Here is a 25,835-nt window from a genome sequence, read left to right as displayed (position 1 = left end):
CCCTTCATCTTCATCACCCCTTCCAAACCAACAACCCATACCACAACCCCCCACACAAAACCACCGTCCCCAACCCACCCCTAAGTTCCCCCCAGAAAATCTCCAACCCACCTTTCCTCCTCCCTCCCCTCCCCGCTAGCCTCCCACTCTTCGCCGTACTAACACCACCAGCATCCTTATAACTCCCATAAATCCTCGGTTTATTAGCCCTCAACTCCTCATTCTCCGCGGCGATATTACTGCGTGTATGCGCTCTCGTGGTGCGAACAGCCGGGTTGTTATTACTTGTACTGCGGTCCGAGGACGTGGAAGAGTGTGAGGAGTGAGTTTCGTATTCCGAGGGAACCATGTATTGGGCTGTTGATTTTTCATGTTCGGCAGATGATATAGACGGGGATGTGTTGGTGGTGGGGAGGAGAGGAGGCTCAGGAGTCTCGGGGGTTGGCTGTAAGATGCCTGTGCCTAGGAGAGCGGCGCGGAGGGTTAAGAGTGTGACGGTAAGTCCGAAGAGGAGGCCGTATTTGAGAAACGTGCCGATTTGGTCGGGGAGAATGCAGAGTTTGGACTGGACTGTTTTGCTGGCGTCGCCGTTTTTGGGGTTGCCGTGCGAGTCGACGGGATTCCAGAGGGAGAGGAGCATGATGCCGGGGAGACGGACACCCATGGCCCAGCTGATGCTCTTGACGGTTATCTCGCGGATGCCGCCGCCAGCGCTTGTGTAGGCTTTGTGCAGTACCTCGCAGTAATCGTGGTCATCGCCCGAGAAGGCATAGCGGATGTCTCCGACCTTTTCAGCGATATCGGCTGTGATCTCGCGGTTGAGCACATTCTGGTACTGGTATCCGCCGCGCACGGAAATAGCATTGCGGTCGTCGTGTTCGAGAGGCGGTTGACCGGGTAGAGGAGGGGTTGGGGGCCAGTGTTCGCGGAGAGGACCACAGGGCGTGCCTGGCGGGCGGAAGAGTGGAACGTGTGAAAGGAGAATGGTTGGAAACTCAGTCACATCATCGTTTTCATGTGGGAGCTGAGACTTTGCCAAATCCTCCGCTTTAATATCATAATGAGGCATGCCCGAGTATGGCCTCAGGCCCTGCTGGGCGCGGAGTTCGCGTTGTACAAGCCGTCTCTTGCGCTTCTTTGCATCCTCGAGAAAGTCCTTTGTAGGTCGCCAGATGTTTTCCACTTGCTCTGGTGATTCCTGGCCCAGCGCACTCAGAGATACGCTGTCAATTGAGACAAACGTGTGGTTTGCAATGACATCGATCCTGTTCCCGTCGCCAAAATAGGCATTGAAGCGATTCCTGACCCCAATCTGAACACCTCTTGCGAATCCCAGGTCGTGGTTGCCAGGCAGACTGGTTATCAGCTTCCTCCCTGGCTGCCCCGGTCGTGGCTCCATGCCTCCATCGCCCCAATGTTTGAAAAACAAATCGCTAAAACGCATGTATTCCTTCTGCCAAAAGTCGTTGCCATATCTGCGGTACTGCTGCTCGGGCGAGGTAGTTGTGCGCGTCGACCACTCACGACCGCCGTCAAAGAGGTCGCCGAGGAAGAAGATGGTATCGGGGTAGAGAATGGTTTGGAAGCGCGAGTACGTTCGCCGTAGATAGAGGTCGGTGTACTTGTAAGCCAAGGGATTGAGAGGCCACGGGCGGCCAGGATACGTATGCGGGTCAATGAGCTGCGGGTCGGCGACAAAGATGAGCCTATGTGGGTTTGCGCCGGCTTCCTACAGGTCGCGGTCAGCTTTGCGCATTCCTTGTTCACCATTTGCACCATTTCCATACCCAGTCTTCCCACTTGTCCCAGTTGCAGCTCTCGATGGCGCTGTTGAAGACGCCTCGCTCACCCCAGTACAGGACAAACCACCACACCACAACGAGCGCATTCACCAGACTGAAAAGCTGGCTGGGACTCCAGGTAGAATTTCGTAGGGCATTCCGCTTCTCCTGCACTGCAGGGCGTATCCGGTACAAGTAGAATGCTCGAGCAAGCCTCCAGGCTTGGTATGTCAAACTCTCTGGCTCAGAGTATGCGCCGACGGGAACGCCATACTCGTCATATGTCGTCATTGTCTGATGGAAAAGAAGAGGAACGACTGGCGCAGCATCTTTGAATCAAGAGGGTGTGAGTGTGCAAAAAGTGGCTACGCTGTGGTAGTCATTGTACTTGGGAAATGCTCAAGGGGGGGGGGGGGTAACTCATGTGTGGCAATCGTGGTCTGGGTCTGGGGAAATTGCAGCCAGGGTCCAAGGGCCAGCTTGCGGTACCGCGGGCTGCCTCTATGCGGCCTACACCCAGATTTCACTATGCACGCACACTCAACAGCGCATATTCATCATGCTCAAGCAATTCGGAACGATTATGAACAGGCAAATGATATCATTTCAATAAGAACAGGCTATAAGTACAGACAGTATGTAATCCAACCTCTAGTATTCCAGAGTAACCTTTTGACCCTTGACACGTCCAATAACAATTTCGGGCGCATACTTGGGAATAACCTCATCGTCGTGCAGCATCTCGAACTCTTCCGACGCGTCCTTGCCCATGTGGCTAAAGAGCGCCTGGGGGCCGCCTGGGTGCTCGTCCGTCCAGTTGGTGACGTCCATGACAATGCCCTTTACGGCAATCCACAGATCGTCCTTCTTGTTGTGCTTGGCAACCTCCTCGAGCGTAAACTCCTTATCAGGGATAGTGAACTTTTGGGGCGCATTGGGCTTGGAAACCATGCCAGGGTCGCTCGAGTCGGCCTTGCTCGACATGACAGGTGCCGCCGACACCTGCTTCTGTTGTGCAACTGGGTCTGCCGAGCTGCTAACGCCGTTGCCCCACTCTACAGAAACCTTGCCAGGCTGCGACGGGTCAATGTGGAGCGAGATTTGACCGAGACGAGATACTGCAGCACCACCAGCATTGTTGAGCGCCTGTTGGAAGAGGTACTTGGATGCAGACTCTCCTGCTACGCGACCGTAGACAACGCAGCCGAGAAGTGATGAACCACCGAGACGGTTGGCGCCGTGCACACCGCCAGCAAGCTCACCGCAGACGTACAGACCCTCGAATGGCTCGCCGTTGGAGTTCAAGCACTGTGCCTGGTCGTTGATCTCAATACCACCCATGGTGAAGTGGAGCACAGGCTCCATCTGAGCAACGTGGAAGGTGTCGTTGATATCAAAGGGCAGGTTGTGGAAGTACTTCTTGTTCCACTCGTCCTTCTTCTCGCCCTTGGCGATCGAGTTGTAGCTCTGGAACTCGGCCTGGAGCTCCTTCTCGCTCACACCAATCTCCTTGGCCAGCTCCTTACCGGACATCTTCTTCATCAGGCCACGGCCAGAGTAATGCCTGGTGTGGAAGTCAAGAATGTTGGATGCCTTGGAGTTGAGCACGAGGCGGATGGGCCAGTTGCCCTTCTCCTTCTCGCCCCACATCATGCCGGAGACGTAGTCGCGGTGACCGAGGTCGTCGCAGAAGCGCTTGCCCTTGTTGTTAAGGAGGATACCGCCCTCACCACGGAGAGCTAGATGATGTTAGCGCATGTTTGTGAAGTATACCTGTGCGTGAACGTACCTTCGGCAGCCAGGAACTTGGTCTTGGCAGTGGGATCCTTGGGGTCTACCAGACCAGTGGGGTGGACCTGGACCTTGTCCATGTCAATGCCATTGGCACCGATCTTCATGAGCATCTTGTGTCCATCACCAGTGGCGTGAGCGCCGTTGGTGGTGGAGAGATCGTAGGTGTCTGGCCTCCACTTCTTGAGAAGGGAGTCTTCTGTGAAGTCGGCAGCGTAACCACCAGTGGCCAGGATGACGGGACCGTCGAGCGTAGTCTCCTCGCCGTTGAAGGTATATGTGACACCGGTAGCGCGGTTGCCCTCGGTGTTGACCTTGGTGACCTTGGCCTTCTTGACCAGCTGGACACGGTCGGGCTCTTGCTCGGCAAGCTCTTCGAATCGCTGCATCAGAGCATATGTGATGGCCATACCGGGGAACTTTGCGTCGTGACCACGGTGGGTTCGGGGCTGGGAGTGACCACTGGGGAGCTTGTCAGTATGTGCATGCCAGAGCTGGAGTGTCAGGGGAAAACGTACCCCAAGCGCGAGACCAGAGTCAGGTCGAGGTTGAAGACGTCCATCAGCCACTCAACGGCAGCGGCCGACTTGTAGGTGAGGACCTTGATCAAGTCTGGGCGAGCCTTGTCGCGCGCCGACTTGAGTGTGTCATCGTAGAACTGCTTGACGCTGTCGCCAATCTTTGCATCAACCTGCGTCCTGGTGAGGGCACCGTTGATTCCGGATGTGGCCTTGGTGGAGTTGCCTCCCATGAAGTCTGCGCCGAGTCAGCATCGGCGGCGCTCTTGAGATGGAAAACCGTGGCTTTGCGCAAAACTTACTGTTCTTGTCGAGGAGCACTACATTGCCTCCAGCAAGGTAGATGGTGTGGGCGGCGCTCAAGCCAGACACTGCGGGTCATGTCAGTCAGTCATGCGCATCATAGCAGCGAGGGCAGCGGGAATGCATACAGCCAGCACCGACGACAATGACTCTCTCGGGCATGATGATGGATCCAGATGAAGACAAGGAGAAAGACAGAAGATGAGGAGAGTCTGGAGAACAGAAGAGCAGAGGAAAAGTCTGGGGGAGCGGCTTCCACTTTGTATGCATGCAACTTGTGCCTCGGAAGTGGATAATACGCTAACCCGCATGCCCCGGTCGATGGCTGCGGGGCCAATTAGGAAGCGCGTGTTTGTACGTCAAAGCGCGAGCTTCAGCATCGCAACAGTTGCGCATACGTATGTTGATGCTATACTAAGTCGAGCCGATGTTTGACCTCCGTGCTCGTGTGGCATGTGAAGGTGCTGTGGATCGTGGCCAGCATCCACATGACAGATGAGCGGGCGGTGTGGTTGGTGGTTTCGCCCCGGCCCAGCGCGTCTCCTCAGTCTGGTAAGGCCGAGGAACTGGGTTGGAGGCTTGCATCAGGGAAACCTGGGGCAGGTCACGCGTCGGAACCGCCCAGCCGTCTGTCGGCATGTGAAGGTTGCCCAAGACACATGTTACTATGTCTGGTTGACTGTGGCAGACTCACGACACGCATGCATATTTCTTGCTGTGTGTCGCCCTCATCCTTTACCTTGCAATGCACCGCCATTCCATCTCTAAAATCTCACCATGCTGGTTTTGGCAACTGTCCCCGCAACGCCGCCATAGCCCGCTCGGCCTTTGCTCGTGTTATTCCCACGACAACCAGCGGGCCACATTGCCGTCTTTGGATTCCAGCACTCCACTTTCTTCCCATACCGACTTTTTTCTCTCTCTCCAAGCCGCCCCAATTCTAATGCGAACTCCTCTGCATGTGGCGTCTGCGTGTTCCTGAGTCCATGTCGTGGATTCTTAGCCGTTCCGTCGGCTTACCTCTTCCGGTCAAGCATCCAACTCTGCCCATCACAAAGACTATCTAGACACAGACCACGAGTATTCTCATCATAGACTTTGCAACTGCTCTAGTAATTCGTCCGTCTATACTATCTCATTGCACCACTGCCGACATTGCGTGATTCTCCAGCTCATGTCATTGGTGCCGTGTACTTATCTTGCCCGGATATTGCAGGAACCGGCCACGATGCTCGCTGGTCTCGACCGCAGAGAGCACAACCCATCTGACCGACTCTCGTCCATATTCCGCCATTAGCCGCCGTCTCAAAAGCCTCGCTCAGTGACACGCAACCGACTTGGTCGACGAAGACTCGCTGAACATGATGTATCCGACAAACGCACCAACGGCGACTGCAAGCATGATCCAACCGTTGTATGTCATGAACAGCAACCTGCAGCCAGTCAGCACTAACATCATATCACTTCCCGGGTCTATCCACTTACATGATGAAAAAGGAGTAAAACACCTGCACAGCATACAAGGCAGCCTTGATCATCTTGACCTGCTGCACGGTTCCACGCCCAGCGTTTCCATTTCTCCCTGGGCCAAGTAATGAGCTCGATTCATCTGTTCGTCCGCCATCTTCTTTGTGGCGCGCGCAAAAATACTCAGCAAGGGTTCCCACTCAAGGTCAAGGAAGTTGAAGAAAAGAGACCTCCCTAGTCTCCGACTTCCACGCTTGCGTCGTGCATATCGGGTAATTCACACAAACAACACACTGTGTGAAACAATCCTTGCACGGCTAAAAGGCGCCAGGGACAGCCTCTTTAAGGCTCTCATTCATCCACAAGAAAATGACATGTAGACTCACCTCGTGGTCCCTCCAGAAGGCCCTTTGCATAGCTTTCATATCGCCTCGACATCTCCCGTATGGCTTCGTATCCCGCCGTGAGAAGCACCACGGCCAGCAGCGAGAAGATGAGAGACCCCGTGCCTGAAATGTGCCATGAAGGAAACACGATGCAGAGGTCGGTCGTGTCCCAGGTAAACAGCATCTATTGATTTGTTTTTAACAGTGCTCGGTATAAGTAGAATAGCGACCAAAGCGCATCCACAGCCAGTCAGATGTGAAAAGAGCAGCTAGTTATCGTACATTCATGTTACACTTTGGTCCGTCGCCGCCCATGCCAGGCATGCCGTGGTCCATGTGGCCGTGGTCCATATGGCCGTGATCCATGTGTGAGTGGTCCATCGTGAGCTGCAAATATGGCAGTAGCAAAGAAATATGCCAAAGATTCTATCGTATGTATAAGGAAGAAACAGGGTCTCGCAAAGGTGATAGAAGGAGAGAAGGAAGCGTGGGAGCTGATGCTGATGACCTGTCACGAGACGTGCGGCGGTTTGAGGGAGTTTAGAGTGAGCACGCACGCGTCGCACCAGTGATCAATGCACAAGCCCGCGGTAAAAGCGGGGCCGAACGATAAGCTCATGCCCCACATGTAGACCCTACTAACGATTTGACTCTAGACTTTTGTATTCAAGACCTCGACATACCTTAGACTCGTAAGCAACCCCTCTTCGCCATTCCGAAACTCCACGACACTCCTGGGTATACAAGAAAAACCTCATATTTGACTGCGCGCACACGTCCACAATGACGACAACAATACGGTCATTGAGACCAGCTGCCGGGCTCATCCAAACCACATCGCGACGCATACCAAGCAGATCACAGTCTATACCGCGCATACAACGCTCCACACCAAGCGCATCGCGACCCATCTCAGCCACTACCAGCACCCCAATCGGCCCACCCTTGAACATTCCCAAATGGTACCTACCACCCACATCCCCCCACCAGCCTCGGAATCCAAAAAAAACAACCCCACTAACAATACCACGCGTGTACAGGGTCTCGGAAAACGCACACATGCTCAAGCCCCCAATAAACAACTACTGCGTCTACAACGACTCGGTAACCGTCATGATTGTCGGCGGCCCCAACCAACGCACAGACTACCACATCAACGAAACCCCCGAATGGTTCTACCAATACAAAGGCTCCATGCTCCTCAAAATCGTCGATGAAACACAGGCCCCCGGCAGCCAGTTCTGCGACATCCACATTCACGAGGGCGACATGTTTCTTTTACCACCAAACACGCCGCATAACCCCGTCAGGTTCAAGGATACGGTGGGCGTGGTGCTGGAGCAGAAGAGGCCGGAGGGGAGTTTGGATCGCCTGAGGTGGTATTGTCAGGAGTGTGGGGACAAGGTGTATGAGGAGGCTTTTCACTGTACGGATTTGGGCACGCAGATTAAGGAGGCGGTGAATGCGTTTAAAGCGGATGTGGGCAAGAGGACGTGTAGGAATTGTGGGACTGTGTGCGATACGGCGCCTAAATCAAAGGATTGAGTTGAATGGGATATGTGTACAAGATGTATGTATGAGTATGGGAAGAAGTTAACTTTTGTTCATGTAAATTACAGCCCTTTCCACATGATTTTGGATACATGGTCCGTCTTCTTTCGGCTTGGTTTGACGAGACCCAGATATCTGAGCTCAGCCAGCGCTCGTTGGAACAGTGCCCTAAAAACACATTAGCATCATCTTTGTGGAAATCACGAGGATAGCAAAGAAACTTACATGGTCTTCGCCTCATTCTCCTCAATTCCATCCCCCGCAATGGCATTAAACGCAGACCACAAATCGCTCACGTTGATCAAAGTCCCCGATTCAAGGTACATCTGATACACAATCGCCGTTGCTGGCTGCGTCGCCGAAAGCGCCGCCGCATTCCCATCTACACCGCTGCAGCACTCGCAGCCTAGATAGTCATGGGGAGACGCCAACGCACGTTCAACTGCGAACCGTGGTTTAGGCTGGAACACCTCCATATGCGGTGATTTCAAGTCGTACACTAGCACCTCTGCGAGAAATAGCGTCTTCGGATCGATAAACGAAGCGCTCAAGTACGCTTCGAGGTCGTCGTGGAACTGCGTTACGAGATCCGAATATGCTCTATCTTGTTCCGACAACGCGGCTTTGTGCTTGCTCAACAGCACTTTTTGCGCGACGATGGTAGTGCGCAGACTATCGTTGCGGACATCGTGCTGGGTGCGGAGAGGCGCGTCGGCGGTCTCGAGTAGGCTTTGTAGTTTTTGCTCGGAAGAAAGAATGTCCATGGTGAAGTAGGTGCCTACGAGATCTCGCAGTGACGCAAGTAGCTGCACCAGTTTATCTGATGGGATCTTCTTGATGGATAGCATTGTCTCGCGGATCAGAGGGGAACCAGCTAGCCCGCCAGCTGCGGCGCGGGTCCAGAGAGTCGAAAGCCGGACGTTGGGTGATAGTTGCAGTGATTCGCGCATGCTTGCCACAACTTTTGTAGCGTGGCTCAATGTAGCCATGGTCTGTTGACCGGATTTTAAACTCTGTGTAATTTCGTTGAAGAGATACTCGTCGTCTTCGAGCATTCTCCGCACATCTTGGGCGCGTCCATTGTCCAACATATCCTCTACCCGTTGCCGGAAAGACGGCAAGTTGCGCACAGCTTTAAAAGCATCTGCCGTCAAACCATCGATAGCAAGATCATCAGCGAGGAATATACTAGGCACACTGGCGTAGAAATGCGACATGTACGCGTACTTGAGCCCATCACAGAAATCTTGCGTATTCTGCACATGATCTTTCTGTCGATCGAGCATGCGGCGACAAATGGTGGGTCCAATATTCAGACCAATATCAGTGCTGGCAACGGTTGCACGGAAAAGTTTTTCAATAATCTCGTCTGACTGCGTCACATCAAACTTCTGGCCCTCGAGATAGCGTAGTGAGTTGCCCGACAGGCGTTCCTCAAAACTTTCTGCAGAAGTCGCAATACCAAAGAGTAGCACAAACGGAAGACGATCAAGCCATGAGCTGCAAGAGTCAGTACAATTGGCCGAAAGATCAGGCTTCACTTACTGCAGGAGATCAACCATATCTACAAGCAACCCAACATCGAAAGCCTCGCTATCCTGCAAAGCAATCACAATACTCGAAACCCGCGTTTTCTTATGCCATTCCTGGACATGACCAAGGTCGTAATTGAGCAGCTTCGGACCATACCTCGACGATGCAGAGGGCCGATCTACATCATCTTCATCATCATCGTCTACGCGCGAAGTCACCTTTTTGATAAGATTCTTCAGGAGCGTCTTGAGGTTTAGGCATTCACTCGAGGTCAGTACGACATAGGCGTTGTTCTCATCCCTGACTCTTCGGCCAAGACGTTCAAAAAAGGGTCCGTGAGATGCAATACTGGGCCCAGCAACAATGAGCGCCGTTGGTATGGCGAATTTGAGCTCATCAGGAGATGAACTTGCTGTGGAGACGAAATTGGCAATCTTTTCTTGAGTCGCGCTGTCGGAGTCTTCAAGTGTATTCTTCCATTTTTGTCAGATGCATAGGCGGAGAAAATAGTCGATAATTGTCGTCTTACTTGAATGCGCTCTTCTTGTTCTGTCCATAGACGTCGGTACGTTGCTAGCCGTTCTGGCAGCTGTGCCTGTGGATTGAATTTGCTCGTCCGTTGTCGCTTGGGCGCCCGATCTTGCGTCTGCGGGGGCTCATATATGTAACACCTTTGATGCTCCATGTTATGTTTGGTTGCAGTCACGGGGTTTCTCTGACTTGTTGATGTTGCTGACAGTGAATGGCTAGGGGCTGAGTTGGGAAAGCGCGACAATCGCGAAGCGCGTGAGCACGGGACTTGGTAAATGGTCAAAGCTCATCGGAAACGCCTTTCTGTACGAAAGACAAAGAAGACAGTTTAGGACACATGTGCTATTCCAACGAGAAATTAGATGGAGAATTAAAGGCAGGGGCTGATATTGCGCTATTCAGTGGTTTACATCGATGGCATTCCAATATGGTTCACCACGGCACCTTTGGCTAATGCAACAGCATGCAGCGTAGCCTTTAAACCTTCCTTATCATGACACTTAATATGCTCTTATTATGCATACTTGGTAGTTCCTGTCCTGCGATTGAGGTTTTCTGCTCTAAGTGAGTAATTTGTACAATCTGCATGGACTAAAAGCCATTGTTAGATAGACAATGGCTTGATCACTGGTCGCTGAGGTGCTTCCCACTCTAACATAGAGTGTAATGAGAGAGCATCTACTGCTGTACAAAGTATTCAATGCTCTACAATGCTAGCGCATTGTGTCGCTGTCGTCGCTCATGGGCTGAGCGAGATGCACTCTGCTTTCATACCTTTGAGCTCTGGTTCTATGTAAAGAACTTAACCCCCATAATTTACTTAGTCGTGATCTTCCTCGGTCACTCCAGGGCATCCGTCCATCTCTGGGTCTGGATACTCATACCCGCAATAGAGACAGTAACGATACTTATCGCGGAGGAAAAGCAGCAGCTTTTGGAGACGCTCTGCCACAGGCAAGGCCTCGAATTCGGCAAGTTCCGGATCTTCATCCTCGAGCTCGTTTTCAAGAGTCGTGTAGAAGGGCGCTAGGTCCTTACCCTGAGCTATCTTGGAGTCGTCATCTTCATTCTCAGGAGCTAGTGTAGGTAGTCGTGACGCAATGCTGTCATTCAGTTCTCGCCGCTGCTGTTTATCGCGCTTTGCCTCGACTCTTCGTCGCGCTCGTGCCCGCCAAAGAACATTGATATCCTTGAGCGGCTTCTCACTTGTGTCGCTAGCACCTTTGGCCTCTGCCTCTCTGTCTGCAAGTCGCTCAGCTGTCCTCTGCGCGTTATCCAAGTCTCTTTCGGCCTTCTTCTCTTTTTGCTCCTGTCGCATCACGTCGAGATAATCGCCCTCCTCTTCCTTTGCGCGTTTCGCGAGTCGGTCTGCCTCCTCGAATTGCTCTCTGAACTTGCGCTTCTTCTCTGACTCGAGGCCAATTCCTCCTCGATCATCTTTCAGGTTGACTCGTATCGGTTCTTTCCGCGCGTCCTCCGACTTTCCCAACGCATCGCCTTGTTTGAAACCGAATTTGGCCATCATTTTGAATCCCTTATTTGTCTCAGGGAGAGCAGTGGCTAGAGCAGCTTCTCGGGCAGCTTCAGCTTCTTCTTCACGCTCGGCCTTTGTCTTCTGTCGTGCTCTGGCTTCGCCCTGGTTGGTGGTTAGCCCGGCGCTGCGATATCCAAGTGGAATGACGTACCTCTTTGCGCTTGCGCGCGGCGCGCTGCAACGACGTTTCATACTTTGGACCTTTTGGCGCATCGTCAAACACCATGTTCATGTAATCATCTTCGTCGTCTGACTGTGCCATGGTTGTTGTGCCAAGATGCGGGATGTGGGCGAAGATGTTTTTGGTGGAGTCGCGTCGCGAGTCAATTCCGAAATAACCGCTCCAGCGACCCACCATAGGTAGCGCAACTTGGCGCACGCCACGGCGGGGAGATCCCCCAGACTTTTCTGTCTGGACGACACGTCTTCTATTGCTAGAATACTTGACTGCCGTTACCTCGTCACACAATTCAAACGCGGAGCCCGAAACTGTGTTGCAAGGGCATGTGAGGCGGTCAGAGCGGCATAGACTAGGCGTGTAACCTCCGACGTGCTATATTCATATAGTATAGCCGCTGTCAGCAAAAGAAAGCAAAAGGGTTCCAACAGCCAGGAACAGCAATCAACGCCACCCGCGTGACACGGGACGGACGATCCTTTGACAAGCCTTCTAGCTATTGGGCCGAGGATGTGCACGCGACAAGCATTACCGTTGCGAAACACGACTCGATCGTGACAAAACAATGATCTACCTACTTTTACAGACGAATCAACGCCCAACAGTGCCATTGAACCCTATCACTCGTTACAGCGCAAATGTCGCGGACCGGCATCTTGACAGCTACGGGTTCTGAGATGTTGCAGCACAGAGTCCCTTAATTACGGATCTAAAGATTGCATGTGAAGCCGCGGGATGTCGATCCTCCTCTACTGAGCAATAGTTTATCCAGAATAGCATGTTACCTGCTCGGTTGGGCTGTTTCCTTGTCTGCGAAGACGAGGCGCTGCATCCGAATACAGATTGACGGCCGGCCAGTCACTGCTGACATTGGCCACCTTTGTTAGGGGCCTCTCAGCCACTAGCTGCAACTAGAAAAGACCGTCAAAGATTAGTCCGGGGTAGATATTGTTCCTTCACGCTCCGGTCCACCCACGGCTTGCTCCAGTGTTCGCGTGCCACTCTGCTCAAGCATTTCGCGCTTTTCTAAGTACTCAGTCGAGCCACTACTCAAGGCTAAGGACGACTTGAGGTCTCTTGGTCTCCGTTCGTGCCACTAACCAGGAGTCTTTTCAGCTGTGTGCGACCCACACGCCGTTTACAATTGGAAAACAAATAGTAAAAAAAAGCATGCACCAATTGGCTGACCGCTTTGACAAGCCTACCTTGCCGGGGCTCCCGTTGCCTATGGAAGGGTGGCACACATCTCGGAGTATCACCACATAAGGCTACTCTCGGACCACCCGTCCTCTACGTCGAAGCCATTATGTGGCCCATTACGGATCGTACCCTTTTTGACATTACTCCGGCATGTCGTACTGTTGGTCCATCGCCAATTACAACCTCGCATGAGAGGGGTTCTCGGTTCATGCTGAGCATGTGCAAGTCTTTCCATCGCTCTCCAAGCCACGACATCTTTGCGATTCGCTTTCCCCGCATTCTGTTGCCATTTGTTTAGAAGATTGGATCACCCTGGTAAAGACACTCTTGTTCTATTTAACACCGGCTCGACTCTGCGCTCGTTGTATAGCTGCAAAGTTTGGCCATCTATCGCGTACCAGGGTACGTGAAGGCCCACAACAACCGACTTGTTCCTGGAAATATACCTGCACACCGTAGAGGAACTATCGAGATGGACGACAAGGGAGCATCGACACGCACAGATGGTGTATACACCACGCCCCAGAAGAGAGGTGGCGTGATGAACAAACTCTATCCACCAGGCGAGAAGCCAGGCGTGAAAGGGCGCATGAAGAACCACTGCAGAAAGTTCTGGTGGTGCGGTGAGCTGATCTCCGAGGATGACTTTAACTCGCGATTTGTTCTGACATGTGGTAGACCTTCTGGTATTTGCGATTATCGTATTGATCATCGTGTTGCCAGTCATTTACGTTGCTATACCAAAAATAGCACAACGCGAGATCAATGCTTCGACAATAGAGGTCCTCTCTCAAGAAGTCACCAATCCCCATCCAGATGGTATCCATCTGAAGCTCGACACTGTCATCAGGAGTGACAGCAACTACCACCCCAAGATCGATGGTTTCCGCGGTGCTCTATCAATTGCAGGACAAGAACCCTTCTTGTACATCGACATTCCCGAGGTGAAATCCAAGGCAGAGACACCCGTCACCGTTGACCAGGAACTCAAGTTTGCAAACAAAGATGCTTTTTCAAACTACACCAAGCTCGTCCTAGGCAGCGAGGAATTCTCACTCAATCTCGACGGCAAAACCAACATCCACCTCGGCAGCCTTCCCACCATGGACGTCAACTACAACAAGGTTGTCACAATGAAGGGTACGTGACACATTTCCCTTACCACAGAAAAGAAAAACTAACATAAACCCCTCAGGTCTCAACAGACTCGCCGGCCTCAACATCACCGACGTCAGCATCCTCTCGGGCGAGAAAATCCTCGACGACAACTCCAACCTCATCGCAAAAGTCAGCATCCCCAACCCCTCAGTCATGACCCTCGACCTTGGCAACGTAACCATGAATCTGGGCGTCGATGGCAAATCCATCGGCTACTGCCTCATCCCCAACGTCCTCCTCAAACCGGGCGCCAACACCTTCCCCCTCCAGAGCCGCGTCGACCAGATTTCCATCCTCGGGCTTATCCAGTCAAAGTACAGGAACGCCGTATTGCCGCTGCAGATTTCGGGAAATTCGAGTGTGAGGAATGGAGAGCACCTTGTGTATTATGAGGATGCGATTAAGAGTAATGTTATTAATCTGGATTTGAATGTTGGACCGGCGCTGGCGGCTGTGGGGATTAATATTACGAGTTTTGGGTCGGGTTAGATGGGGAAATGGGGAGGGGATGTGGTTGGTGGTAATGATTGGGAAGATGATTGGGGAGATGAGAGTGTGCTGGGAGGATAGTATAGTGAAGTGCTTGTGTGATATCCCATCGTTTGCAAACAAATATCATTCGTCAACATTGCTCTTTTTAGATTTTTTGAGTGATGCGTGCAGTATTCGTTGATCGTTTCCTAGCATCTCATTTACTATGAGAGCACAAATTTATACCACATATTTTCATGACCAGCCAATTCCCATAATATTCTCACCACACTCTCTCTAATTCTCATGGCAAATCGACGCCTCCTTACCCCTCAACCTCCCACTCATCTACAAAAAACTCCACGACATTTACCGCATCCCTTTCCCCCACTGCACTCTCCAGCTTCCTCATACTCCTCTCATCCCCCGCCGCAGCTGCAAGCGCCAACGACACAAGCTCCCTCAGACTCCCCACCACATCACTCAAAGCAATGACTTGGGCTTCATTCAAGGGTGGCTCGGTAGTGCAGTAAGGAAGGAGATCGTGGACCGTGTTGCCTGTGGCATGGTGCTGTTGGCGTAGAGACGGCGGTGGTGGGACTGGTAGAGACTGCACGATTGGAATGTTGCGAGCGCGAAGAGGTGGTTGGATACTGTGTTGTTGACGAGGATACGAGGGGGTACTGGATTGAGCAAAGTTTAGATTGCGAATGGAATGATGTGCATGATGGTATTCTGATCCACCGTCTATCTGGGGGAGAGTAGACGGTTTCGTGGGTTGGATGGTGGTACGAGAAATTTGTCTAGTTGAGGCTGTGGTCTTGTCTGCTTCGCGGGGAGAGAGTAGTGAGTGATGGTGGTGATATTGGGGTTGGTGTGATGAAGCCACTGTGGTAGTTTAACTATTGGTACATATGGGCTTCGGCTGGGGTAGTAAGTGGTGCTTACTTTGGCAGTTGTTGAACGAGCAGAATCTAGTTTGGAGCTGTACTACGCGCGGTGAGTGAATTTAGGAATGTAACTTGGAGTTGGAAAGTAGTCGTGTCATATGTCTGCTTACACATATTGGACGAATATCTGATTGACATTGTGATGAGAGCAGCGTTCTTGAGTCCGTGAATCAACGGAAGGAACGCAAGGTGAAGACAAAGGAGAAGGAGTGACTGACTTTCATCTACTCTTGGTCCGTCACAACCGCAAACTTTAACCTGGTTGTGTGGTATGCAAAGATCTAATCAGCGTCATCAACTAGATAAGGCTCCATGATGACAATAGGTAAGTGTTTGATATTGATACATCTAGTTTGACTCTATCCTTTATACATGCCAATTTTGGCTGAAGAATATCTTGAACCCACAAGTAATATTACCTTTCTGAATTTATACCTGATACGAACCAGATCAGACCTCCAAGAAGCAATACCAAATGTGAATACATAGTGCCTACCCCCCCCCCCCCCCTTTTTTTTTAAGAAAAAAAAGCACACGCCTACGTCCGCAACCGGAAGGGTATCATGAGAGGAGAGTATGAAAATGATAAGAGAAGGTTTAGGCTGTCATGGTCAGGTCTCTCGTGTGTGCATTCCCAATTCTTTTGGTTGCGAGGCCTTGTCTGCTGGTTGCTGTTTGGTAGTTTGGCTCTCAGCCTGAACTGCTGAATCGACGGTGATTGTGGTGCCAGTAGACGCGGACTTTGCGGCTTTTGCAGGTTCAGCTCCCTTGTCCTCAGCTCGCCCCTTCCAAAAGCCCAACAGCTTGGAAGACGTGGGCTCAGGATGTTTTGCTTTGAATTTCTCAAGTTCTGCTTTGACAGCCCTCAGTTCAGCCTGCACCTCCTCTAGGTCTTCCCTAATATCGTCTCTGGCGTTCTTGGCTTTTCTCCTTTGCCTCCACTGCTCCACGAGGATTACTGCAATACCGACAGCGAAGATGAAGGATTCAGCGACAAAGTTTGCGCCCATCTCAATGGCCTTTTGTTCGGAGAGAGGCCGAATGCGGGGTCTGGCCCTTTCTTCTGCCTTCTTCTTGATCGCTTCCCGCTCCCTCTCTGTAAGCGTTTCCTCCGCCTTGGTCTGCTCCTCAGTCAAGACGGTGGGCGCGGCCGCCTCCTTCCGCCTGGCCTCTGCCAAGGCGACTTCCTTTTTGATCTGCCGATCGATGACGGCGGGGTCTTGAAGGAGGCCTAGGCGCATACGCATGTCGACGCGGTGCAGGCCTTGGGCAAATTTGACGCATATTCGGCGAAAGCGTTCGTGCTCATGGGCATTGCGTTTTATCGCATTCTAGCTGGGGTGAGTAGCAATTTCAGAGACGGAACGGCGCATGAACATACTGCTACAGGCTTCGCAAGCGTCCTGACGAACAGCGAGGTGACTTTGAGGGTGAGGGACATGTTCGGTCACAACTGTGCTGCGGCTACCTAGAATGTGGATATGTACAGGCAATTGATGAGCGAACGGGGGTTCATTGCCGGCTCTACAGAGACGAAGACATATCCAAGGTTGGACGACAGCCTTTGATGGTCATGTATGCTCGTGGTGGTTGATCATCGTTTGGAGCCGAATGTTGGATTTGCAGTTGCCTGACGACCGCCCGCACCTCATCGATCCGATCCACAGACGCCGAACAACAAGGCCCGACCAGACGATGCGGAGCAACAACAAAATACTATCCAATGCACTAGAGCCACATGGTCACACGACAACTAGCTCGAATCCGGCACTGGCACTGGCTACAGACTCTGGCGAGATGTATGTACTATGTATGTATCAGGCCAAAGGTTATGCACGCAGCAGTGCAGCAGTGCACGGTTCGGGAAGTACCCCCATGGCCCTAGCAACGGCGCTAAGCCGCTGCGTGTTTACGACCATCAACACTGCGACTTTGATTTCATCATCCTCACACTCCATCGCCAATGTCTGCCTCAACGATACACGCAGATGCCCCGCCGGCTGTGGTGCAGGACCCCGAAGGCCTTCAGTATGAGACGGGTGGGCAGCTCGGCAAAGGTGGCTTCGCCATATGCCATCGCGCGAAGCTGCTGGGCCACGAGCACCTCGGCAGCAGCACCGTCGCTTTGAAAATCGTCAAATCCAAAATGGAGCCTCCCAAGCTGGCGCAAAAGGTGTAGCAGACTTCGAGGGCAAAGATGCGACCCGCGCTAACACCGCCTGCAGTTTGTGACCGAGCTCCAGATCCACTCGAAGCTATCCCATCCCAACATTGTCGAGTTCTTCCGCGCCTTCTCCTTCGAGGCGAGCACCTATGTTGTTCTCGAGCTGGCCGAGAACGGCTCGCTGGCTGATGCGATCAAGAAGCGCAAATACTTCACCATGCCCGAGATCCGGCGGTTTATGATCCAGACATGCGGTGCCATCAAGTACCTGCACCAGCGCAACATCGTGCATCGCGATCTCAAGACCGGCAACTTGTTTCTTGACCGCGACATGAATGTTAAGGTCGGCGACTTTGGCCTCGCCGCGCTATTGGTGTCACAGAGCGACTATGGGGCGATCCGTCGAACAACCATGTGCGGCACACCCAACTACCTTGCCCCAGAAGTCCTCGAGAAGACTGGAAAGGGCCACGACGAGAAGGTTGATCTGTGGGCCATCGGAATCATGATGTACACACTCGCCGTAGGCAGGGCGCCGTTCCATGCTGCGAAGCGCGAAGACATTTACCGAAAACTAAAGGCTCGCGAATACACCTGGCCAGATCTTGCAAAGTTCGCAAACGAGATTACCGACGACCTGCGCGACATTGTTTCTCTACTGCTCGTACACGAGGATGAGCGACCAACTCCCGACCAGATCGTTGCGCATCCATTTTTCAAGCTAGGCTATATCCCACTAGAGCTCGATAGCGGCTGTACCTCGAGGATTCCAAAATGGCCCAAGAACCGCCCACCGACTGCTTCGACAATCAGACGCGGATACACGGAAGAATGGTGGCAGCTTTGCAAATCATCTGCTGTTGGTGAATACGAGCCCGGAAAGTCGTTCGGAGCGTACGGCCGCAGGTCGAACAAGACAGTAGCACGAGACTGCCAAAAGGAAATTGAAGCTGGCAAGCAGCCCAATATTCCATTTGCGAAGGACGTCGTATATGTGCCTTTCCCAGCGCGTGTGCAATGGCCTCACCAAGCTCCTGGGGGGCTGAGCGAGATTTCAGAGGAGAAGGAATCATCATCAGAAGGTCACGCACTTTCGGAAACTACTGGCAATGACCGAGTCAAAGCCCGTGTACCCAGAGCTTCAAGGAGAGAGCAACCACCAGTACAGACACTCAAGGAGAATACAGACCCAGACCAAGAACCCGAACAAGCACACCGAATTTTGGATAAGCAACCCACTCGACTCAGGGCGGTTCGCAAGATATCGAATCCTGGTCGCGTGACAGCAAACACAGCGACAGCACCTGCCCCATTACGCGTTCCTCGTGAGGCACGGGCGTCAACTCGTTCGAGGGCGGTGAAAGAACCCACTAAGGAAACGTCAAAGACCAGCTCAACAGGACTTCCCGATCTTCCGCCACTACGAGTCGTTAAAGCAAGCACTCGGGAGAGCGAGAAATCAGAGCCGTTGTCTCAATCATTGGGTTCGCGAAGCGCTCCTCGTTACCGCACCATTGGCTCGGATATGCCTTCAACGGACCCAGTAGCAGTATTGGCGCGTCTGATGACATTCCGAGACAACCTCGAGAGAGTGCTAGACAAGAAGCCGACCAAGTCGAGGCGCGAACAGCCACCAAAATTGCCATTCGTCGCAAAGTGGGTAGACTACAGCCGACGATATGGTGTTGGATATGTTCTCAGCGACGGCAGCATTGGAACGCTGTTGTCGGCCGAGGAGCAGTACCCGGTTACGATTGCATTTGCGACTGACGGATACAATCATCTCCGGAAAGCCGGAGGCAACCGAGAAATGGCTAAAAGCGTGGCGCTGAACTACTACACGACTGTTAAGAGGGATCGAGGACTGTCGCAAATCGAAGTGCTTGATTCGCGACGCGTCGAAGAGATCCGGACAGTGTGGCATAAATTTGGAAAGTACATGTGCGCAACGTTTGGCGACGAGGAGAAGCCTCTGAGGAAAGATCCACGCGTCAACTTTGTCCGGTTCTACCAGCGACTAGGCAATGTGGGAATCTGGGGGTTCGACGATGGGTCGTTCCAGGTAAGCACTTTTTTTGGCAATCATTCCTCGAGCCAAACTAACAGTTAGCAGTTCAACTTCCCCGATCACACTAAGCTTGTTCTTTCGTCAGATGCTGGGTATGGACACTTTTTGTGCCTGCCACTTGACGCAACGTCTCTTCTCGAGGAAACCGGCAGCGTACCGTGGAGACACGTGAAGGCCCGTGCTAATCTGCGAGGCTCTCTGCAACAGCTTTTGTATGGCTCAGCAGACAAAGAAGACAGCTACAAGGAGCTGACGGAAAGCAATCTGCTGCGGGCGAAGATTGAATTCATCTACGCCGTGGTTGTGGAATGGTGCCAGCAAGGAGGGCTCGGGTGCCTGGCCGACCCCAAGATGTACTCATGGGGCGGACCTCAACTCGAGGAATCTAGACGGTTAGACTGGGCGAGTGTCGGGCGTTTTGGAGGCGATGTTTTCTCATGATGACTGAACGACTACTTCTTTGGCGGGCAAGCGACGGCGTTGTACTATGTTGTGGAGTTGTTCTTTTTTTGTTTTTGGATATATTTTTACAAGGACGATTGGCATTTGAAATGGGCTGGAGTTGCGCTGGGCCTAGGGCTCGCCTTTGTTTGGACGCTCATTTATGACGGGTTGCATATCCAGGGGCGTTGGGGTGTGGTAGTGTTGAAGAATGATGATTCGATTGCAGAGTGCCTATGTTGATTCGATTGCTGGTGCCAATGTTGATGCCTAAGGCGTGACGGAGCGACACGTAAGCGGCCATATGTGTACGCGGCGGAGTGGTGGGCGAGAACAGCAGGCAGCAGGGCTGGCGAGGCGGCCCAATGGAGAGAAGTGCAGAGTGTGCTGGCCCCGTTCACCCAGGCACAGAGGCGAGGAGGGTGTACGTGCAATGCATGTGTGGTGTGTGTATGTATGTACGTACATATGTACGTAGTAGTGTAGTTCAATGCACCCAAGGCAACTATGCCGCCGCCGCCCTATGCTTGCGCGTCCGGCAATTGGCTGTGGCTGTGCTGGGGCGAGACGATTCCGACGAGCCCGATTGAAGGCTTGCCTTGTCCTGGCCGGTCCCTCTCTGACGTTGGTCTCCGTCTTCGAGATCACCGCGGCCAACTCAGCACACCCACCCTTTTGAGCGGCCGCTCCTCACCCTCCGAAACTACCTCTGAGCTTCTGGCCCTTGACGCCTATTGACATCATCTCTGCCGTATCCCGCGCGCAGTAAGACACACACTTCCCCCCACCGCTGGCCGACTGTAGCTACCAGTCGCAGCTCGAGATCGGGCATCAACCATGGTACTCGCCAAAAAACCTCCTCTATACAAACGACACTCGGCTAATGCATGCGTTGTGTAGGGGAAAACCAACCGCGCAGCGCGCAAGGCCGTTGGTGGCCAGCCCGCCGCGAGGGCTGCCCCCAAGGCCCAGTTCGCAACAAAGGCCGTCTTCGAGACGACCAAGAAGAAGGAAGTCGGAGTCTCAGATCTGACCCTGATCAGTAAAATCTCAAACGAAGCCATCAACGACAACCTGAAGAAGCGATTCGAGAATGGCGAGATATACGTGCGTTGACCCGCCTGCCCCGACCCCGCGCCGCATACACATGCACTCACATACACACACGCATATCACCACACTAGCACACCGACTGACAATGGGCGCAGACATATATCGGACACGTACTGGTGTCTGTCAATCCCTTCCGCGACTGTACGAAGACTCTGCATGCGCTTGCACAAGACAGATGCTAACAGCTGGCAGTGGGCATATACACCGACCAGGTGCTCGAGGGCTACAAGGGCAAGAACAGGCTCGAGGTGCGGCGCATACTGACAGCAACTCCCCAGTACTCCTACAGCTGACCGAGCATAGGTTCCACCTCACGTTTTCGCAATCGCCGAGTCTGCCTACTACAACATGAACGCATACAAAGAAAACCAGTGTGTCATCATCTCCGGCGAGTCGGGAGCAGGAAAGACAGAGGCCGCTAAGCGGCTCATGCAGTACATTGCAAACGTATCCGGCGGAAGCAACTCGTCCATTCAAGAAATCAAGGACATGGTGCTGGCCACTAACCCCCTCCTCGAATCCTTTGGAAACGCAAAGACACTGAGGAACAACAACTCGTCGCGGTTCGGAAAGTACCTCGAGATCCACTTCAATGCGCAGGGAGAGCCGGTCGGAGCAAACATCAACAACTACCTACTCGAGAAGACTCGCGTGGTGGGGCAGATTGCAAACGAGCGAAACTTCCATATCTTCTACCAGTTCACAAAGGCTGCTTCAGCAAACTACAGAGGTAAGGTGTGCACATGCCCAATGCAATGAGTCTGCGCTAAGACATGTAGAAATCTTTGGTCTGCAACAACCACAAGCCTACGTGTACACTAGTCGGTCAAAGTGCTTCGATGTCCCGGGAATCGATGACAACGCCGAGTTCAACGACACTCTCAATGCCATGAAAGTTATTGGATTGCCACAGGCGGAACAGGATAACATTTTCCGAATGCTTGCAGCTATCCTCTGGTTAGGAAACGTATCTTTCCGAGAAGACGACCAGGGCAATGCGGCCATTGTGGACCAATCTGTGGTGGATTTTGTAGCATACCTACTCGAAGTTGACGCTGCGCACGTGAACAAGGCGCTCACAATTCGCATCATGGAAACAAGTCGCGGAGGACGACGAGGCTCCGTGTACGACGTACCTCTGAACTGCGCGCAAGCAGGCGCAGTTCGAGACGCACTCGCAAAGGGCATCTACTTCAACCTCTTCGACTGGATTGTAGAGCGTGTCAATTTATCCTTGAAAGCCCGTGGGGAAACTGCGCATTCCATTGGTATTCTCGATATCTATGGCTTTGAGATTTTCGAGAAGAACAGCTTCGAGCAGTTGTGCATCAACTATGTCAACGAGAAACTCCAGCAAATCTTCATCCAGCTGACGTTAAAGGCTGAGCAAGAAGAGTACGAGCGAGAACAGATCAAGTGGACGCCCATCAAATACTTTGACAACAAGATTGTCTGCGACTTGATTGAGGAGAAGCGCCCACCAGGTGTCTTTGCTGCCCTAAACGATGCTTGTGCGACGGCGCACGCGGACCCCACTGCTGCAGATCAGACTTTTGTCCAGAGGCTCAACGCTCTATCCTCAAATCCCAACTTCCAACCTCGCCAGGGCCAGTTCGTCATCAAGCATTACGCTGGTGATGTGTCGTATGCAATTGATGGAATGACTGACAAGAACAAGGACCAGCTGCTCAAGGATCTGTTGAACCTGCTTGGTCAAAGTTCCAACACTTTCGTTCACACCCTCTTCCCCAACCAAGTCGACCAGGACAACAGGAGGCGACCCCCAACGGCTGGAGACAAGATTAAGGCGTCTGCCAATGACCTAGTGACCACTCTGATGCAAGCCCGCCCGTCCTACATCCGTACTATCAAGCCCAACGAGAACAAGTCGCCCAAGGAGTACAACGACTCAAATGTGCTCCACCAGGTCAAATATCTTGGTCTGCAAGAAAACGTACGAATTCGGAGAGCCGGTTTTGCATCACGTCAAACCTTTGACAAATTTGTCGAGCGATTCTTCCTGTTGTCGCCAAAGTGCTCTTATGCTGGAGAATACACTTGGACGGGTGACTATGAGACTGGAGCCAAGACGATTCTGAAGGACACCAACATACCCGCGGAAGAGTACCAAATAGGAACGACAAAGGTGTTCATAAAGACCCCAGAAACCCTGTTTGCGTTGGAGACGATGCGCGACCGGTACTGGCATAACATGGCTATCCGTATTCAGCGAGCTTGGAGAAACTATTTGCGTTACCGAACAGAATGCGCGATTCGAATACAACGATTCTGGCGAAAACTCAACGGAGGCAAAGAGTTCATCGAGTGGCGCGATCAGGGACACACCATTCTTCAAGACCGAAAAGAGAGGAGAAGGTACAGTTTGCTTGGATCCCGAAGGTTTATGGGAGACTATCTTGGCATCGGAAATCACGGCGGTCCTGGCGAGATCATTGCTCAAGCCGTCGGTATATCATCCAGCGAGGAGGTGCCATTTTCGTGCCGAGCCGAAGTGCTTGTGTCGAAGCTTGGTCGATCGAGTAAACCAGAGGCTCGCATGCTGGTGCTTACCAAGAAGAATGTTTATCTTATAAAGCAAGTCATGGTCAACCGTCAAGTCCAGATCCAAGCCGAGAGGACAATCCCAGTGGGCGCAATCAAGTTCATTAGTTGTTCCACCCTCAAGGACGACTGGTTCTCGATCGGTGCAGGCTCACCAACGGAACCTGATCCACTTGTCAACTGCGTGTTCAAGACTGAGTTCTTCACACAGCTCCACAACGTACTGCGAGGCGCTCTGACACTCAGAATAGGCGAGACGTAAGTTAATCATATGGAGCAAGCATATAGAAATGGCTAACATGGTCGCAGTATCGAGTACAACAAGAAGCCTGGCAAGCCGGCTCAAGTCAAGGTAGTCAAAGACCCCGCAGTACCGAGAGACGACCTGTATAAGAGTGGTACTATTCACACTGGACCGGGAGAGCCACCCAACTCAGTGTCGAAGCCTACCCCCAAGGGTAAGCAAGTCGCTGCAAAGCCCATCACAAAGGGCAAGCTTCTACGGCCCGGTGGCCCAGGCGGAGGTCCCTCAAAGCTCGCATCTCGTCCAGCGCAACCGAGAGCCGTGCCACAGCCTGCTGCATCTCAACCCAAACCCGTCCCACATCCAGTCGCTGCGTTATCGAATGGCACCAGCTCTCACACACGTGAGGTTTCGGCGGGTTCAGCACGCGCACCACCTCCACCTCCTCCTATGCCACAAGCGCGTGCTGCACCACCAGCCCAACCAAAGGAGCCTCGCTACAAGGCACTGTATGACTTTGCAGGCCAAAGTGCCGGTGAGCTAAGTCTCGGAAAGGATGAAATCATTCTGGTCACGCAGAAGGAGAGCAATGGTACGTTATCTCTGCTCCAATGAGGAACCAGGTAATGAGTATGTGACTAACAAATATACTACAGGATGGTGGTTGGCTTCCCGTCTTGACAAATCTGCGTCTGGCTGGGCACCATCTGCTTACCTTGAGGAAGTCGTTGACCGCACATCTGCTCCCGCCCCACCCCCAGCGCCGCCCGCTCGCCCTGCGAACGGTAAGCCCAAACCACCTGCTCCCCCTGCTAAACGTCCTGCTGCGAGAAAAGCTGTCAACGGTGATTCTGGCAGAGATAGCGGATATAGCGGTAGCGGCGGCAGCACCATGGAGAGTGCGAGAGACAGTAGCGGTAGTATCGCTGGTGGACTTGCAGAAGCATTGAGGCAGAGACAAGCAGCTATGCATGGGAGGAAAGCCGATGAGGATTGGTAGATTTGATTATTGAGGGCAGTAGCTGGATATGTCAAGCAAAGAGAAGGTACCCACATGTCGTCGACTGGGTCATTGATGACGAGAGCACTAAGCAATGATGTCGTCCAATAAGTTCATCTAAAGCATACAACATCTTCCGTACAATTCGATCAAAGTTCGCATTCAATGACTAAGCTACTTTACTGAGTAGAGCATTGCACATATTGCTATCTCTGCGACAGACCTCGGTATTGATTCTGGCTGCTCACATGCTTTGGCAGGATGATGGCTTGCCGGCCCGGTACCAGTCAATCGAGTAGAAAGACATAATATGTTCCCACAGGCATGTTGCCTAGTCACGGGTGTACGGAAGCATGGATATCGGATATCAAGACAAGTTTCGGTGAGAAGTTCCGCCATGGATGAATGTAGAAAACAAGTGTTGACATGGATCTGTTCGGCACATGATTAAACTCATATGTTGTCAAGGGGACAAAATTTCCGTATCTTTTGTTGTTTGTGCAAGGACTAGGAAATTGATCTGCTCAATCTGGCAGTACTTCGGTGCTTTGACCTAGGCAGTAACTCTAGGTATGCGCAACATAGGTAGTATTCCTTCCCCCCGTCCGGTACGACGGAGCTCCAACTTAATGATAGTATCAAAGGGTGGCCAGTGCGCATGCAAAAGTCATGGTTTGTTTGACAAGTTGGGGTAACCTTGCACCCCAAATCGAGCCCAGATATACTTGAATACACCGGCGTTTCGCAGCAATATGTAACAGGGTTTGTTCCAAATGAGGGACAGTATACATTCATATGTTGATCTTGCAGTGATATCGCCCGTAGATTGACGACCAAGTCAGATCGTTGATGTCATGGATCACTTGATGCAAGCATTCATTGTGAATCTTG

At 52.4% G+C, this 25,835-nt stretch overlaps 10 protein-coding genes across 10 annotated transcripts; 3 read left to right on the top strand and 7 right to left on the bottom strand.

Annotated features, from left to right (window-relative positions):
• Positions 1–13: 13 nt before the first annotated feature.
• On the bottom strand, positions 14–2,193 carry COCSADRAFT_135470 (uncharacterized protein; the record flags this gene model as incomplete). Its single annotated transcript, XM_007698539.1, has 2 exons — positions 1,788–2,193; positions 14–1,729 (listed from the first exon to the last, which is right to left on the bottom strand). The coding sequence occupies exons 1-2, from the start codon at positions 2,070–2,072 to the stop codon at positions 14–16; spliced, it is 2,001 nt and encodes a 666-aa protein (XP_007696729.1). The 5' UTR covers positions 2,073–2,193.
• A 173-nt stretch (positions 2,194–2,366) lies between these two features.
• Positions 2,367–4,870, bottom strand: COCSADRAFT_33868 (uncharacterized protein). The gene is made up of 5 exons (XM_007698296.1): positions 4,522–4,870; positions 4,393–4,461; positions 4,091–4,328; positions 3,571–4,034; positions 2,367–3,520 (listed from the first exon to the last, which is right to left on the bottom strand). The coding sequence occupies exons 1-5, from the start codon at positions 4,553–4,555 to the stop codon at positions 2,433–2,435; spliced, it is 1,893 nt and encodes a 630-aa protein (XP_007696486.1). The 5' UTR covers positions 4,556–4,870; the 3' UTR covers positions 2,367–2,432.
• An 841-nt stretch (positions 4,871–5,711) lies between these two features.
• On the bottom strand, positions 5,712–6,570 carry COCSADRAFT_83328 (uncharacterized protein; the record flags this gene model as incomplete). The annotated part of the gene is made up of 4 exons (XM_007698538.1): positions 5,712–5,826; positions 5,879–6,002; positions 6,247–6,430; positions 6,529–6,570. The coding sequence occupies 4 exons, from the start codon at positions 6,568–6,570 to the stop codon at positions 5,712–5,714; spliced, it is 465 nt and encodes a 154-aa protein (XP_007696728.1).
• A 459-nt stretch (positions 6,571–7,029) lies between these two features.
• Positions 7,030–7,791, top strand: COCSADRAFT_82646 (uncharacterized protein; the record flags this gene model as incomplete). The annotated part of the gene is made up of 2 exons (XM_007698537.1): positions 7,030–7,208; positions 7,287–7,791. 2 exons carry the CDS (start codon positions 7,030–7,032, stop codon positions 7,789–7,791), a joined length of 684 nt encoding a protein of 227 aa, XP_007696727.1.
• On the bottom strand, positions 7,759–10,119 carry COCSADRAFT_283219 (uncharacterized protein). The gene is made up of 4 exons (XM_007698536.1): positions 9,860–10,119; positions 9,343–9,803; positions 8,023–9,297; positions 7,759–7,965 (listed from the first exon to the last, which is right to left on the bottom strand). The coding sequence occupies exons 1-4, from the start codon at positions 10,013–10,015 to the stop codon at positions 7,860–7,862; spliced, it is 1,998 nt and encodes a 665-aa protein (XP_007696726.1). The 5' UTR covers positions 10,016–10,119; the 3' UTR covers positions 7,759–7,859.
• An 81-nt stretch (positions 10,120–10,200) lies between these two features.
• Positions 10,201–11,806, bottom strand: COCSADRAFT_33865 (uncharacterized protein). Its single transcript, XM_007698295.1, has 2 exons — positions 11,547–11,806; positions 10,201–11,497 (listed from the first exon to the last, which is right to left on the bottom strand). Exons 1-2 carry the CDS (start codon positions 11,655–11,657, stop codon positions 10,682–10,684), a joined length of 927 nt encoding a protein of 308 aa, XP_007696485.1. The 5' UTR covers positions 11,658–11,806; the 3' UTR covers positions 10,201–10,681.
• A 1,015-nt stretch (positions 11,807–12,821) lies between these two features.
• On the top strand, positions 12,822–14,558 carry COCSADRAFT_110230 (uncharacterized protein). The gene is made up of 3 exons (XM_007698535.1): positions 12,822–13,396; positions 13,452–13,913; positions 13,969–14,558. The coding sequence occupies exons 1-3, from the start codon at positions 13,246–13,248 to the stop codon at positions 14,418–14,420; spliced, it is 1,065 nt and encodes a 354-aa protein (XP_007696725.1). The 5' UTR covers positions 12,822–13,245; the 3' UTR covers positions 14,421–14,558.
• A 107-nt stretch (positions 14,559–14,665) lies between these two features.
• On the bottom strand, positions 14,666–15,490 carry COCSADRAFT_187820 (uncharacterized protein; the record flags this gene model as incomplete). Its single annotated transcript, XM_007698534.1, has 2 exons — positions 14,666–15,227; positions 15,463–15,490. The coding sequence occupies 2 exons, from the start codon at positions 15,488–15,490 to the stop codon at positions 14,728–14,730; spliced, it is 528 nt and encodes a 175-aa protein (XP_007696724.1). The 3' UTR covers positions 14,666–14,727.
• Positions 15,491–15,887: 397 nt separating this feature from the next.
• COCSADRAFT_33863 (uncharacterized protein) lies at positions 15,888–17,137 on the bottom strand. Its single transcript, XM_007698294.1, has 2 exons — positions 16,734–17,137; positions 15,888–16,683 (listed from the first exon to the last, which is right to left on the bottom strand). The coding sequence occupies exons 1-2, from the start codon at positions 16,791–16,793 to the stop codon at positions 15,964–15,966; spliced, it is 780 nt and encodes a 259-aa protein (XP_007696484.1). The 5' UTR covers positions 16,794–17,137; the 3' UTR covers positions 15,888–15,963.
• A 178-nt stretch (positions 17,138–17,315) lies between these two features.
• Positions 17,316–24,944, top strand: COCSADRAFT_157392 (uncharacterized protein; the record flags this gene model as incomplete). The annotated part of the gene is made up of 10 exons (XM_007698533.1): positions 17,316–17,525; positions 17,578–19,578; positions 19,630–19,992; positions 20,926–21,132; positions 21,234–21,279; positions 21,331–21,386; positions 21,442–21,868; positions 21,918–23,958; positions 24,010–24,536; positions 24,601–24,944. The coding sequence occupies 10 exons, from the start codon at positions 17,316–17,318 to the stop codon at positions 24,942–24,944; spliced, it is 6,222 nt and encodes a 2,073-aa protein (XP_007696723.1).
• Positions 24,945–25,835: the final 891 nt, after the last annotated feature.

Source organism: Bipolaris sorokiniana (genome assembly GCF_000338995.1).
Source record: "Bipolaris sorokiniana ND90Pr unplaced genomic scaffold COCSAscaffold_3, whole genome shotgun sequence".
Classification (NCBI taxonomy): domain Eukaryota; kingdom Fungi; phylum Ascomycota; class Dothideomycetes; order Pleosporales; family Pleosporaceae; genus Bipolaris; species Bipolaris sorokiniana.
Note: the sequence above shows the minus strand (reverse complement) of the source record. Positions and strands in the feature narration are given on the sequence as shown.

Coding starts and splice junctions, on each gene's coding strand:
- COCSADRAFT_33868 (XM_007698296.1), bottom strand. CDS start 4,555: ATGCCCGAGAGAGTCATTGTCGTCGGTGCTGGCT. Junction 4,035..4,090: donor ACTCTGGTCTCGCGCTTGGG/GTACGTTTTCCC, acceptor CAAGCTCCCCAG/TGGTCACTCCCAGCCCCGAA. Junction 3,521..3,570: donor CAAGTTCCTGGCTGCCGAAG/GTACGTTCACGC, acceptor AACATCATCTAG/CTCTCCGTGGTGAGGGCGGT.
- COCSADRAFT_283219 (XM_007698536.1), bottom strand. CDS start 10,015: ATGGAGCATCAAAGGTGTTACATATATGAGCCCCCGCAGACGCAAGAT. Junction 9,804..9,859: donor AACAAGAAGAGCGCATTCAA/GTAAGACGACAA, acceptor CAAAAATGGAAG/AATACACTTGAAGACTCCGA. Junction 7,966..8,022: donor GAGAATGAGGCGAAGACCAT/GTAAGTTTCTTT, acceptor ATGTGTTTTTAG/GGCACTGTTCCAACGAGCGC.
- COCSADRAFT_33865 (XM_007698295.1), bottom strand. CDS start 11,657: ATGGCACAGTCAGACGACGAAGATGATTACATGAACATGGTGTTTGAC. Junction 11,498..11,546: donor CCGCGCGCAAGCGCAAAGAG/GTACGTCATTCC, acceptor ACCACCAACCAG/GGCGAAGCCAGAGCACGACA.
- COCSADRAFT_110230 (XM_007698535.1), top strand. CDS start 13,246: ATGGACGACAAGGGAGCATCGACACGCACAGATGGTGTATACACCACG. Junction 13,397..13,451: donor CAGAAAGTTCTGGTGGTGCG/GTGAGCTGATCT, acceptor GACATGTGGTAG/ACCTTCTGGTATTTGCGATT. Junction 13,914..13,968: donor CAAGGTTGTCACAATGAAGG/GTACGTGACACA, acceptor TAAACCCCTCAG/GTCTCAACAGACTCGCCGGC.
- COCSADRAFT_33863 (XM_007698294.1), bottom strand. CDS start 16,793: ATGTCCCTCACCCTCAAAGTCACCTCGCTGTTCGTCAGGACGCTTGCG. Junction 16,684..16,733: donor CGCTTGCGAAGCCTGTAGCA/GTATGTTCATGC, acceptor CACCCCAGCTAG/AATGCGATAAAACGCAATGC.